This window comes from Anoplopoma fimbria, chromosome 24 (genome assembly GCF_027596085.1).
Source record: "Anoplopoma fimbria isolate UVic2021 breed Golden Eagle Sablefish chromosome 24, Afim_UVic_2022, whole genome shotgun sequence".
NCBI lineage: Eukaryota > Metazoa > Chordata > Actinopteri > Perciformes > Anoplopomatidae > Anoplopoma > Anoplopoma fimbria.
In genome coordinates, this window is record NC_072472.1 from 1,084,792 (window position 1) to 1,100,093 (window position 15,302).

The 15,302-nt window shown below is 41.8% G+C and overlaps 2 protein-coding genes and 1 pseudogene across 2 annotated transcripts; 1 reads left to right on the top strand and 2 right to left on the bottom strand.

The window, feature by feature from the left end:
• Positions 1 to 1,819: 1,819 nt before the first annotated feature.
• On the bottom strand, positions 1,820 to 2,791 carry LOC129113816 (odorant receptor 131-2-like). Its single transcript, XM_054626293.1, has one exon. It carries the CDS (start codon positions 2,789 to 2,791, stop codon positions 1,820 to 1,822), a length of 972 nt encoding a protein of 323 aa, XP_054482268.1.
• A 6,542-nt stretch (positions 2,792 to 9,333) lies between these two features.
• Positions 9,334 to 10,305, bottom strand: LOC129113817 (odorant receptor 131-2-like). Its single transcript, XM_054626294.1, has one exon. It carries the CDS (start codon positions 10,303 to 10,305, stop codon positions 9,334 to 9,336), a length of 972 nt encoding a protein of 323 aa, XP_054482269.1.
• A 2,193-nt stretch (positions 10,306 to 12,498) lies between these two features.
• On the top strand, positions 12,499 to 13,865 carry LOC129113819 (general transcription factor II-I repeat domain-containing protein 2A-like; annotated as a pseudogene).
• The last annotated feature ends 1,437 nt before the right edge of the window (positions 13,866 to 15,302 follow it).

The window sequence follows — 15,302 nt, forward strand, 5'->3', positions numbered from 1 at the left end:
GTATTTGTATTAGTCTGTTGCAATTATTGTTTTCGTAGTAATTTGCCTCTGCACTATACTTTTGCTCTGGTTTATGCTTTAAGATGCTTGTTTAAGAAAGGAGATGCACTTATGACTTCTGGTGACTAGTAGTTCTCTTGAATACCTATGTTGAATACACTTCCTGTAAGTCGCTTTGGATAAAAGCGTCTGCTAAATGACTGTAATGTAATGTAATGTACTTGGGACTTGATTGTGACTTGCAAAACAATGATTTTGTCCCAGCTCTGTTTATAAGGTGTTTCATGTACACAGAAAACACAGTACCATATAATACAACAAGAAATGTAGGGATTTGACAAATATTGAGAAATAAATAAACATGAAATATTACCAACATTTGATCACCAGCTGTCAGTGGGCGTAAAAACTAAAATGTATGTGGGGCCAGATCACGTTGGGCTTTAGCAGAACTTAACAGAATTTTGAAGGAACAGTCTGTGTCATTAAAGGGGAATTTCTTGGCAGGAATTTAATTTAATAGTCATAACTATGTTTTCATTCGTGTAATGAACAGCACAGTAAAAGACATGATAAAAAATGTGAAAGTATGAAATATTAACAATGAAATATGATAAAAAAAACTAACAAAGAGTAAGTCAAAACAAGTATGTAATTAAACATTATTGAATATAGAATAGGAATATAGATATAAAATAATAATGAGAACGTATGTATTTTTAACAACTAAAACATATCCACAAATCTTTAATCTGCGGGGTTCATAACTGGACTTTTAACAAAATTAACTTTGTCTGCAGGCTACAGCACAACAAAGTATTAAACAACAACCATGATCACATGTACTGTTTCAGTGCAGATAAAAGGCTACTTAGCATGAAAAACATGACAATAATTACATTTGATGCAAATCTATTTCCATTTATTGACTGTAATTATGTCTTGCTGAAAAAAGAAAAACATGAGTTTCTATTGAACTACGTTATAGTTTGTAAACATTCAAAAACGCCTTTCTAGCACAGTTCATGTTAATAATATAATAATTAATGAGTTACATCTTTTTTCTGAGCTGAAAAAAAACATGGAATTTCTCTTCTGCTTTCTTCTTTATTGTTTAATTCAATTGCAGTAACCTTGAAACACATGCTAATAGAATCCCACCCCATACAACTGTTTTGTGGATTTACATTGAAAGAATTCAGCAGTGTTAATATTTTTATCGTATGTATGTGTGGAACTCCCTCTATAACATACACAAGGAGGGCGCAGGGGTATTCGGTTGGTTGCAATTTGCAACCACACAACCAGATGACAAGAAATCCTTTGAATTGAACTCTTAAATGAATAGGTAGCCGATGTTATAATTATCCACGAACATAGCAAAGGCATAGCAGGTACAAACTGAATGGGGCCTTTTCGGACCCGACACAACATGAGATGTATCAGCAGCAACTTTGAAAACTCTGTTTGATACGTTGGATGAAAACCAATTCAAAACAGTTCCACCACCAAAACCAAGTCACAGAGTCTGTCCATTAAAATATAATTACTATTCTACAAAAAGCTGCACTTCAAGCTGGAGTTGGCAACACTAGGATGTGTTTTTACGTTGGATAATTTTAAAGTTCTAGGGCAGTCTTGATAGTTTCACAACATTGCCAGCCCTTGCTTGAAGTCCAATAGAATGAAGGGGGAGATTGTGAGTCTGAACTCATTAGAATGATATTTGTTAGCAAGGCTATTTCTGTCCTCTGGTTCTTTTGAGCCATATATATATATATTTACAAGCAATTACACGGTTAGATCCATGTCATGATATCTAGGTTGAGACCTGGACCTTGGCTGGGACAACTGAGAGTTTCAGTCCACAACATAGATGGTTGATGAGGACAGGTCTGATGGTCTGATCTCTTATGCCATAAATGAGAGAACTCAGACATTTGGGAAAGATGAAAATGCACACATAAAAAACATTCTGGATGCGCACCAACACTATCCTTGTTACAAATTTTGAAAGAGCTATGAGGATGGGGTTGTAAACAGTTGAGGAGAGACTGAGGCCCAGCTGCACCAGATGCAGCAGCAGCGTGTTACGAGCCTTTTGGGCTGAAGCTTTGTCTGTGGAGGCCGACCTGGCTGCTATCATCACAGCAATATAGGTGGAAGTGATTACAACACTAGCTGATCCAAACAGAAAATAAGTGAAGGCATTATCATAATGTTCAGACATTGGTCCAAGAAACAAAGCTACGTTATTGCAAAAGTCTTTCATCTGCAGGCTCTCCAGGTCTTCAAATGGAAAATCCAGCAGTAGAATAACTCGTGTGAGGATATTAAGTGAACTGAAAGCCCAAACCACAAAGATAGCCACCGCTGTGTTTCTCATGGTGATGATGGTAGTGTGCCTCAGTGGGAAGCACACAGCCACATACCTCTCCAGAGACATCACCACCAGCGTGAGAGGGGAGATATCGTTTGTTAGATCAGCAAGCATGGCAAGAACACCACATACAGGATAGATCAACCTTATTCTGAAAGCAGCCATTAGGTACAGTGTCTGGCTCAGTGCCATCTGAACAGTGTCTGCAAAAAGGAGGTTAAAGAGAAGAATGAAACGGGAGGTCTCACGAAACACTGCTTTACTCCTCAAGGTGAACAACATGGTGATGTTAATGAAGAGAAACACACAGCATGGCACTGTAGACATCATGGAAAACACCAGAATTTCCAGTAACCCCTGATACTGCAGTCCAGCAGTGATGTTGGTCTGAGGTTGAGATGCAAACGACATTTCAGAGAAGCATTTAAGACACGAGAAATTTCATATTATTGTCTTACAAAAGCAGAATAAATCTCTTCCTGTTTCTGTTGTGAGAATGATGAAAATCCAACATCATTTAACACAGATGCCCGTTGAGTCACATCATCCAAGTCTGTGCTTGTTTCCATGTAAGCAGAGTCGGTCTGCAGGGTTTGCTTGCCCTCAAACGATGTATATCAGCTTTGCCCTGCCCCAAACCATGTGACACCTTCATGCGTCATTGGGGTTAACAGCTTGATGATAGGTAATGGAATCTCTCTCCTATTATTACATATAAGAGGTCATGTCTTACTCAGTTTAAACATATGTAAGCAAGTAAGTCAACTTTACTTCTATAGTACAAGCAGAATTGTGTATTTGAGTCACAAATTTGAAGACTTCAGACGTGACTGTATCAACTCACATTAACGCTATTCCCCCCCATCAAGTCAACACCTATTCAGATCTTGTATCTTGTTTGAATCAATCTGACAGCATCTAATCAAGCTGCAGAAGAGAACCATGAAGAGCTAACATTACAAAGATAATTTAATTCATGTTGAAAATGTACATGGTGGTCAACAAAAAACTAATGAAGGTATGTAAAACGGGCGGGTCAAAAGTTACAGACTTACAGGGTTAGAGGGTTCATTATGACTTGTTTAAGACTCAAAACTCAAAGTTAAGGACTTGGAACTCAATTTGGGACTTGACTCAGGACATACCTGTCTTGATTTGGGACTTGACTCGGGACATACCTGTCTTGATTTGGGACTTGACTCGGGACATACCGGTCTTGATTTGGGACTTGACTCGGGACATACCGGTCTTGATTTGGGACTTGACTCGGGACATACCAGTCTTGATTTGGGACTTGACTCTGGACATACCGGTCTTGATTTGGGACTTGACTCGGGACATACCTGTCTTGATTTGGGACTTGACTCTGGACATACCTGTCTTGATTTGGGACTTGACTCGGGACATACCTGTCTTCTTGATTCGGGACATGTATCTACATACCTGTCTTGATTTGGGAGTTGAATCGGGACATACCTGTCTAACTCTGTTATGTTGTTGTATCTCTGTTATGTTGTTCATTCTGTACACATGACATCTATTGCATTCTGTCCATCCTGGGAGAAGGATCCCTCCTCTGTCGCTCTCCCAGAGGTTTCTTCCTTTTCTCTCCGTTAAAGTTTTTTTTTAAGGGAGTTTTTCCTGTGCCGATGTGAGGGTTTAAGGACAGAGGATGTGAGGGTTTAAGGACAGAGGATGTCGCATGTGTACAGATTGTAAAGCCCTCTGAGGCAAATTTGTAATTTGTGATTTTGGCTATATAAAATAAACTCAATTGAATTGAATTGATTTAGGACTTGAATCGGAACTTGTCAGTCTTGACATTGGACTTTACTCGGGCGGTCGGTCTTGACTTGGGACTGGCTTTGGGACGTCTGTCCTGATTTAGGACTTGACTTATGAACTGTCAGTATTGACTTGGGACTTGACTCGGGACTTCCCTTTCTTGACCTGGGACTTGATTGTGACTTGCAAAACAATGATTTTGTCCCAGCTCTGTTTATAAGGTGTTTCATGTACACAGAAAACACAGTACCATACAGCGGGTAAAATAAGTATTGAACACGTCACCATTTTTCTCAGTCAATATATTTCTAAAGGTGCTATTGACATGAAATTTTCACCAGATGTCGGTAACAACCCAAGTAATCCATACATAGAAAGAAAACCAAACAAATAAATTCAGAAATGAAGTTATGTGTAATAAAACGGAATGACACAGGGTAAAAGTATTGAACACATGAAGAAAGGGAGGTGCAAAAAGGCATGAAAGCCAAGACACCAGCTGAAATCTATCAGTAATTAGAAAGCATTCCTGCCCCTTGTCAGTGCAAATTAATATCAGCTGGTTCAGTCCCAACTGATGGCCTATAAAAAGGTGTCTCATTACCAAGGTGTCACACAAGAAACATCTCATGATGGGTAAAAGCAAAGAGCTCTCTCAAGACCTTCACAACCTTATTGTTGCAAAACATACTGATGGCATTGGTTACAGAAGGATTTCTAAACTTCTGAATGTTCCAATGAGCACTGTTGGGGCAATAATCCGGAAGTGGAAAGAACATCATTTCCCCATAAACCGGCCACGACCAGGTGCTCCTCACAAGATTTCTGACAGAGGAGTGAAAAGAATTATCAGAAGAGTTGTCCAAGAGCCAAGGACCACTTGTGGAGAGCTTCAGAAAGACCTGGAATTAGCAGGTACAATTGTTTCAAAGAAAAAGACTCCATTGCTGAAGAAAAAGCATGTTGAAGCTCGTTTAAAGTTTGCTGCACAACATTTAGACAAGCCTGTGAAATACTGGGAGAATATAGTCTGGTCAGATGAGACCAATATTGAACTCTTTGGATGCCATAATACACACCATGTTTGGAGGTCAAATGACACTGCACATCACCCCAAAAACACCAAAAAACACCAAATCAACAGTGAAGTTTGGAGGTGGGGACATCATGGTGTGGGGCTGTTTTCAGCATACGGCACTGGCAAACTTAATATAATTGAAGGAAGGATGAATGGAAAAATGTACCGAGACATTCTTGATAAAAATCTGCTGCCATCTAGCAGGATGATGAAGATGAAACGAGGGTGGACATTTCAGCAAGACAATGATCCCAAACACACAGCCAAGGAAACTCTCACTTGGTTTCAATGAATCGCCACCTTATCGTGGTGGAGGGGTTTGTGTGCCCCAGTGATCCTGAGAGCTGTGTTGTCGGGGGCAATAGCTCCTGGTAGGGTCTCCCAAGGCAAAGTGGTCTCGGGGGAGGGGTCAGACTAAGAGCGATTCACAAAACCTCAATGAATCGGACGATACAAGGTTGTGGCACCTCGCCCGGAATAGGGAAACCGGGGCACCCTCCTGGAGCCAGACCCGGTAGGGGAGCTTGCCGGCGAGCATCTGGTGGCCGGGCCTTGGCACATGGGGCCCGGCCGGGCCCAGCCCGAAAAAGCTACATCGTGCCGCCACCCTGTGGGCCCACCACCCGCAGGGATAGGCATTGGGGTCGGGTGTGAGATGGGCAGCAGGCTGGGGCGGAAACCTGGGCATGCTGACCCCCGGCATCACCGACTAGCTCTAGGAACGTGGAATGTCACCTCTCTGGCGGGGAAGGAACCGGAGCTGGTGCGGGAGGTGGAACGCTACCAACTAGATATAGTTGGGCTCACCTCCACGCATAGCACCGGTTCTGGAACCAAAATCCTGGAGAGGGGCTGGACCTTTTCCTTTTCCGGAGTTGCCCAGGGTGAGAGGCGCCGGGCGGGTGTGGGGATACTCACAAGCCCCCGGCTGAGCGCCGCTGTTCTGGAGTTCTCCCCGGAGAACGAGAGGGTCGCCTCTCCGCGACTGGGAATCGCAGGAGGAAAGTCTCTGACTGTTGTTTGTGCCTATGCACCAAACGGCAGTTCGGAGTATGCGGCCTTCTTGGAGTCCTTGGGTGGTGTTCTGGAAAGGGCGCCGACTGGGGACTCCATAGTTCTTCTGGGAGACTTCAACGCTCACGTGGGTAATGATGGAGAAACCTGGAGGGGTGTGATTGGGAGGAACGGCCTGCCCGATCTGAACCCGAGTGGTGCTTTGTTGTTGGACTTCTGTGCTAGTCATGGACTGTCCATAACAAACACCATGTTTGAGCATAGGGAGGTTCATAAGTGTACTTGGTACCAGAACACCCTAGGCCAAAGGTCTATGATCGACTTTGTAGTTGTGTCATCAGACCTGCGGCCGTATGTCTTGGACACTCGGGTGAAGAGAGGAGCAGAGCTGTCAACTGATCACCACCTGGTGGTGAGTTGGATCAGGTGGCGGGGGAGGCTGCCGGACAGACCCGGTAAACCCAAACGTGTAGTGAGGGTGAACTGGGAATGTCTGACTGAGGATCCTGTCCGCAAGGTCTTCAACTCCCACCTCCGGAATAATTTCTCGTGCATCCCAGGGGAGGCTGGGGACATGGAATCCGAGTGGGCCATGTTCAAATCCTCCATTGTGGAAGCTGCTGCTAGGAGTTGTGGTCGGAAGGCGATCGGTGCCTGTCGTGGCGGCAATCCGAGAACCCGCTGGTGGACACCAGTGGTGAAGGAGGCCGTCAAGCTGAAGAAGGAGGCCTTTCGGGCTTGGTTGGACGAGGGGTCTCCTGAATCAGCAGGCAGGTACCGGTTGGCCAGAAGGGCTGCAGCTGCGGCGGTTGCTGAGGCAAAAACCCGGGTGTGGGAGGAGTTCGGCGAGGCCATGGAGAAGGACTTTCGAATGGCCTCAAGGAAGTTCTGGCAAACCGTGAGACGACTCAGAAAGGGGAAACAGGGCTTTTCTCAGGCTGTGCTCAGCAGGGGGGGAGAACTGCAGACCCGGACTGGGGATATTGTCGAGCGGTGGAAAGAACACTTTGAGGAACTCCTGAACCCGACCAACACGTCCTCTGTGGAAGAGGCAGAGTCTGAAGACTCAGGGAAAGACATTACATTACATTACATTACAGTCATTTAGCAGACGCTTTTATCCAAAGCGACTTACAATCAGTAGTATATTATATATCATTCACCCATTCACACTGATGACAGGCTACCATGCAAGGTGCCACCATCAGACTCTAACTAACATTCATGCAACATCCAGTCCACACCGATGTGTGGAACAATGGGCCAAAATCACACCTGAGCAATGCATGCCACTAGTTTCTCCATACAGGAGGCGTCTTGAAGCTGTCATTACCAACAAAGGCTTTTGTACTAAGTATTAAATACATTTTAGTAAGCGTGTTCAATACTTTTTCCCTGTGTCATTCCATTTTATTACACATAACTTAATTCCTGAACGTATTTGTTTGGTTTTCTTTGTATGTATGGATTACTTGGGTTGTTACCGACATCTGGTGAATATTTCAAGTCAATAGCACCTTTAGAAATATATTTACTGAGAAAAATGGTGACAAGTTCAATACTTATTTTAACCGCTGTATAATACAATAAGAAATGTAGGGATTTGACAAATATTGAGGAAAATAAAAGATGAAATATTACCAACATTTGATCACCAGCTGTCAGCGGGCGTAAAAACTAAAATGTATGTGGGGCCAGATCACGTTGGGCTTTAGCAGAACTTAACAGAATTTTAAATGAAGTCTGTGGCATTAAAGGGGAATTTCTAGGCAGGATTGTAATTTAATAGTCATAACTATGTTTTCATTAGTGTAATGAACAGCACAACAGTAAAAGACATGATAAAAAATTTGAAAGTATGAAATATTAACAATGAAATATGATAAAAAATCGAACAAAGAGAAAGTTAAAACAAGTATGTAATTAAAAATGATAGAATATAGAATAGGAATATAGATATAAAATAATAATGAGAATGTATGTATTTTTAACAACTAAAACATATCCACAAATCTTTAATCTGCGGGGTTCATAACTGGACTTTTAACAAAATTAACTTTGTCTGCAGGCTACAGCACAACAAAGTATTAAATAACAACCATGATCACATGTACTGTTTCAGTGCAGATAAAAGGCTACTTAGAATGAAAAACGTGACAATAATTCAATTTGATGCAAATCTATTTCCATTTATTGACTGTAATTATGTCTTGTTCTATTGAACTACGTTATAGTTTGTAAACATATTTATTCAAAAACGCCTTTCTAGCACAGTTCATGTTAATAATATATATATAATAATTAATGAGTTACATCTTTTTTTGAGCTGAAAAAAAACATGGAATTTCTCTTCTGCTTTCTTCTTTATTGTTTAATTCAATTGCAGTAACCTTGAAACAAATGATAATAGAATCCCACCCCATACAACTGTTTTGTGGATTTACATTGAAAGAATTCAGCAGTGTTAATATTTTTATCGTATGTATGTGTGGAACTCCCTCTATAACATACACAAGGAGGGCGCAGGGGTATTCGGTTGGTTGCAATTTGCAACCACACAACCAGATGACAAGAAATCCTTTGAATTGAACTCTTAAATGAATAGGTAGCCGATGTTATAATTATCCACGAACATAGCAAAGGCATAGCAGGTACAAACTGAATGGGGCCTTTTCGGACCCGACACAACATGAGATGTATCAGCAGCAACTTTGAAAACTCTGTTTGATACGTTGGATGAAAACCAATTCAAAACAGTTCCACCACCAAAACCAAGTCCCAGAGTCTGTCCATTAAAATATAATTACTATTCTACAAAAAGCTGCACTTCAAGCTGGAGTTGGCAACACTAGGATGTGTTTTTACGTTGGATAATTTTAAAGTTCTAGGGCAGTCTTGATAGTTTCACAACATTGCCAGCCCTTGCTTGAAGTCCAATAGAATGAAGGGGGAGATTGTGAGTCTGAACTCATTAGAATGATATTTGTTAGCAAGGCTATTTCTGTCCTCTGGTTCTTTTGAGCCATATATATATATATTTACAAGCAATTACACGGTTAGATCCATGTCATGATATCTAGGTTGAGACCTGGACCTTGGCTGGGACAACTGAGAGTTTCAGTCCACAACATAGATGGTTGATGAGGACAGGTCTGATGGTCTGATCTCTTATGCCATAAATGAGAGAACTCAGACATTTGGGAAAGATGAAAATGCACACATAAAAAACATTCTGGATGCGCACCAACACTATCCTTGTTACAAATTTTGAAAGAGCTATGAGGATGGGGTTGTAAACAGTTGAGGAGAGACTGAGGCCCAGCTGCACCAGATGCAGCAGCAGCGTGTTACGAGCCTTTTGGGCTGAAGCTTTGTCTGTGGAGGCCGACCTGGCTGCTATCATCACAGCAATATAGGTGGAAGTGATTGCAACACTAGCTGATCCAAACAGAAAATAAGTGAAGGCATTATCATAATGTTCAGACATTGGTCCAAGAAACAAAGCTACGTTATTGCAAAAGTCTTTCATCTGCAGGCTCTCCAGGTCTTCAAATGGAAAATCCAACAGTAGAATAACTCGTGTGAGGATATTAAGTGAACTGAAAGCCCAAACCACAAAGATAGCCACCGCTGTGTTTCTCATGGTGATGATGGTAGTGTGCCTCAGTGGGAAGCACACAGCCACATACCTCTCCAGAGACATCACCACCAGCGTGAGAGGGGAGATATCGTTTGTTAGATCAGCAAGCATGGCAAGAACACCACATACAGGATAGATCAACCTTACTCTTAAAATTGCCATTAGGTACAGTATCTGGCTCAGTGCCATCTGAACAGTGTCTGCAAAAAGGAGGTTAAAGAGAAGAATGAAACGGGAGGTCTCACGAAACACTGCTTTACTCCTCAAGGTGAACAACATGGTGATGTTAATGAAGAGAAACACACAGCATGGCACTGTAGACATCATGGAAAACACCAGAATTTCCAGTAACCCCTGATACTGCAGTCCAGCAGTGATGTTGGTCTGAGACTGAGTTGCATTAGACATTTTTGAGAAGCAATTAAGACATTTACTGATAGTGCAAAAATCTAATTATTTGTAATTTGTATTCCTGCAACAACGAAGATCCAACGTCAGCAGACATGCCCATTGAGGTCACATGAAAAAAATAAAACCACCAACGTACATTTTCCCTCTGCCAACAGTTAGCCAGTTAGAGTCTCGTCATGTGGGCAGAGCTGGTCTGCCAGGTTTGCTTCCCGTCACGTTCTGTATATGAGCTCTGTCCTCACGTGACACCAGCACATGTCCGCATGGTTAACAGTTTAGGAATAGGTAATCTCTCTTCATTGTTTTCCAATCCCTTGGTCGTGAGATGTCTTCCACAGTGGACATGAGAATAGAGGAGCATCTGTCTCCATCTTAGTGGATTTCTGATGCAGTAGTATTTTAATTTTGTTGTTTTCCTTTTATTATGTATGGGTGTCATTCTTAATATTGTAATGAGAATTTATAAAAGAACGAATATTTTGCAAATATGTTCCTCTTCAAAAAGCACAAGTTCAACTGTGCCACTGGTTCAAGACCTGTGTTGACGCCACAACTGCTGAAATCCAGGAACTCTGGTTTTACTGTTTCTGGTGCTATGAAGACTTAATAAGAAACCCTGTCACCATTCCTTCTCCAAAGTCCATCAACCAGGCTCCTGAACCCCAGTGTTGCGTTCCCAGAAGACAACACTGTGTTCCACAAGTGAGCATATACAGTACAACTTATTTTACACCACAGCTTGTGAAGGAAACTCCTCTTCACCCCGGTGGTCCCGTGCAACGCCTGCAGTCAGGGACCAGCTGACAGCTTGTCAGGAAGGCCAGCAGTGTGCTGGGGTGTCCACTGGATACGGTGGAGGTGGTGGGAGACAGGAGGGTGATGGCCAAGCTATCATCCCTGATGAACAACACCTCTCATCCCATGCAGGACACCCTGGCAGCTCTGTGCAGCTCCTGTTTTTCTACTGTTTCTTATTGATTATTTATAATACTTGTTTTTTTTATTTTCATTTTTTATTTTTATCTTGCCTTTCTTTTACTATGTCTCTTGTGTGCACTTTACTTTATGCTGCTGTAATCCTGCAAATTTCCCCGCTGCGGGACTAATAAAGGATTATCTTATCGTATCTTATCTTATCTTATCTTATCTTATCTTATCTTAAACCGCCTCTCAAACTCATTCTCAATTTTATCAAGATACTTGAACTCAAACTCCCATCGCCCAATCCACCGTTTTCCAAAGTACCATGGCCTCAGACTTAGAGGTGCCACTTCTCATCCATATTGCTCTATTTAGCAAAGAAGAACTTTGCTAAATAGAATGAACTATCTAATGTTAGCCAGCAACCGAATTCACAACAGGCCTTATCTATACAAGGCTTCCAATCTAATCATGAGAAGAGCTAATTTGTGCGTAAATGAATGTTCCTGAACATTTTCACTGCCATTTCCAAATTCATTAAAAACTAAAACACATGTTAAATGCTATTTAAATTAGACCACATGAATGCAGTTAGGCAGAATTAACGGACTGTCATTCTTTACATTTCTTCTTATCAGTTAAACAAACAGAATGTGCGCATGCCTCTAATATTAGATTCAATGTTATAAGTAGGCTACAGTTATCAGAACAAATACAAACTTTCATGTTAGTCATGTGGTTTAAAGGTGTAATGCAGATATAAATGTTAAAAGATTATGGAAGAAATGCTCATTTATCTTGCGACCCTAATACAATCTACTGCGACCCAACTGTGGGTCCCGACCCAGTCTTTGGGAAAGACTGCTTTACGTTACTGTGTAGAGCACATGTGTCAAACTCAAGGCCCGCGGGCCACATCCGGCCCGTGAATGAATTATCTTTGGCCCGCATGATAAAATCTATTTACTATTAGAACTGGCCCGCCGGTATATCGCACGCACCACCAAAATACTACAAATCCCACAATGCACTGTCCGTGTGTCGGCACGTCAATCGCGGCTCACAGTCTGTATTACATACCACTTGTGTCAACTGTCAACTATCCCTCTCCCCAAAAAATGGCTAAACGAAAGGTGGAATTTGAAAACGGGAGTTTTCAAGACAGGTGGGAGGCTCAGTATATGTTCGCGGATGTAAAGGCCAAAGCTGTGTGTCTTCTGTGCGGAGACAGTGTGGCTGTAATGAAAGAATACAACATAAGAAGACACTATGAAACGAAGCACTGAGACAGGTACGAGCATCTGGACACGACACAAAGGCTACAGAAGGTAGAGGAGTTAAAAAGAAGTCTGGTGTCACAGCAGGCTGCTGTTAAGGCCATCTCTTTGAAGAGGTGTCCAGATGTGTAGATAACATGGGGCTGCCGTGGGATAAACTTGTGGGACTGACAACAGATGGAGCGCCTGCGATGTGCGGTCAAAAGAGTGGATTGGTGGGGAGGATCCGAGAAAAGATGAAGGAGGAAAACGTCACAAGTGAGTTGACAGCTTATCACTGCATCATACACCAGGAGTCGTTGTGTGGCAAAGCCTTGACAATGGAACATGTGATGAGCATCGTAACTTTATCAGAGCCAAAGGTTTAAATCACCGCCAGTTCAAGTCTTTTCTGGAGGAGTTAAGTACAGAATATGGTGACTTGCCCTATCACACAGAGGTGCGATGGCTAAGCCAGGGAAAGGTGCTGGAAAGATTTTTCCAGTTGCGTGAGGAGATCTGTGAGTTCATGGAAAGCAAAGGGAAAGGCACAACAGAGCTCCCAAATAAAATGTTTCTGTGTGAAGTGGCGTTTCTGTGTGACATCACAAGCCACCTGAACGCTCAACCTGCAGCTTCAGGGGCGGGGCCGTGTCATCACTGACATGTACTACAGTATATAACCAGTATAGTACAGTATATAACCAGTATAGTACAGTATATAACCAGTATAGTACAGTATATAACCAGTATAGTACAGTATATAACCAGTATAGTACAGTATATAGCCCTAACGCTACAGTGAAGGCTTTTAAAACCAAGCTGCGCCTGTGGGAGACGCAGATGCTGCAGGAAAACTTGAGCCATTTTCCGCACTGCCAAACAATGAAAGAGCAGGTCGCTGCCTTCCCAACTACACAGTTTGCTGAAAAACTCGGCATACTTGGTGCTGACTTCACACAGCGATTTGCCGATTTTGAAGCCCAAAAAAGCAGGTTTGAACTGCTCAGTAATCCATTTGCAGCTGACGTGGAAAACGCACCATCAAACCTCCAAATGGAGCTGATTGAGCTCCAATGTAGTGACACACTGAAGGCAAAATATGAGTCTGTGGGCGCTGCAGAGTTTCCACGTTTCATCCCCGACACAATGGCCCAGCTGCGCTCCCAGGCTGCTCAGACGCTCTCTATGTTTGGCAGCACATACTTGTGTGAACAACTGTTCTCTTTGATGAAGATAAACAAAACTTCACACAGGACTCGTCTTACTGATGAGCACCTTCACTCAGTCCTGAGGATTTCCTCAGCTCAGAGCCTGACCCCAGACACTGATGAACTTGTATCCAAGATGAGACACCAAGTGTCTGGCTCAGACCAGTGAGCATCACAGAGCAGCAAACGGTGCTTTGACGCATTTTCAGTTTTTAATGTAGTTTCATTTTTGCATTTTTTTTCTCTTGCTACTACAGGACATTTGATTTTTCTTTGAAGTAAATTATTTTTGGCTGTTGTTTGCCTATAGAAAATGTTTTCACTTGAAATTACTCTGGAAAAACTGCAGATAGAGCCATAAGCAATTAATGAAACTGATTTTATTACTTTTATTTTTATTTATTTATGTATTTATAATTTTTATTTCATTTATTTCATAATTAATGTTGTTTTATAGGCAATACTCTATAGGCCTTGTTAGTTCCAGGTTCAATATGTGCACTAAGGTTCTTTCAATAAGTTTTCAATAAACGTTGAACCCATCTGGCCCTTGACTTTATTTCGGCCCACTGTGTATTTGAGTTTGACACCCCTGGTGTAGAGTGTATCTAACTTTGCACTTGTACACCACGCTGGCAAACAGAGAATGAACGGGTAGTGGAGACATTACATTACATTACATTACAGTCATTTAGCAGACGCTTTTATCCAAAGCGACTTACAGGAAGTGTCTTCAACATAGGTATTCAAGAGAACTACTAGTCACCAGAAGTCATCAGTGCATCTCCTTTCTAGAGATGTTGCTCTTTGTTGCAGCCCAACTTCAGACAAAGAAGACATCTATCACTTTCTAAAATGTTCTTGTGAAGTTCTTTAGATGGGTAAGCACAGTTTTGAACCAGCCAACCACCTTTTGGTGTCAGACATTGGAGATTAAATTCCTGTTTTCCTCTATTTACTTTGGACTTTTCTTATTTCAACTTAGTTAAACTTTGCCATACTTTATCTTCTCAGAGGTACATGTCATTCCGTCTCCATGAAGATGTGGATTAACTCCCACAGGAATCATTCATCATGCCAATATTTACTGAAAACATTTGTGAGTAAAGGTTTAAATATTTAATGTGTCTTAATGAGTTATCAGGAGACTCGGTTAGATGGGAGGGCATCTCTCTGTAACTCCTCAGGGTTTCAGCAGCTGAAAAATAACGTTACCACAACAAGTTACCCTCAAGGTTTAGCAAAATACCCCTAGCAATTAAGAAAACTTCCCAACCATAACAAACATGACTCTAAACTTGGCAGTTGTTGGCTAAGGTCAAATGAACTGCTGACACCTTAACTTTTTGCCTTTCAATATCATAAATCAGTGAATCTTTTCGAAGGATTAAAGTATAGTTTTAGTATCCATTGACAATTAAAGGATCTGCAGCATACAACATTTTAGCAGCCATTTCAATACTCGGCTGTTTCCTTTAGATTTATAGAATCATTCTTATTTTCTTAGAATGTGTGCACACACAAGGAATTTGACTCAGATGTACTCTCGATGTACTTAAACAGAAATAGAAAATGTCAGATGGGGACAAAGACCACAAAGCCGGAC

Coding starts and splice junctions, on each gene's coding strand:
- LOC129113816 (XM_054626293.1), bottom strand. CDS start 2,791: ATGTCGTTTGCATCTCAACCTCAGACCAACATCACTGCTGGACTGCAG.
- LOC129113817 (XM_054626294.1), bottom strand. CDS start 10,305: ATGTCTAATGCAACTCAGTCTCAGACCAACATCACTGCTGGACTGCAG.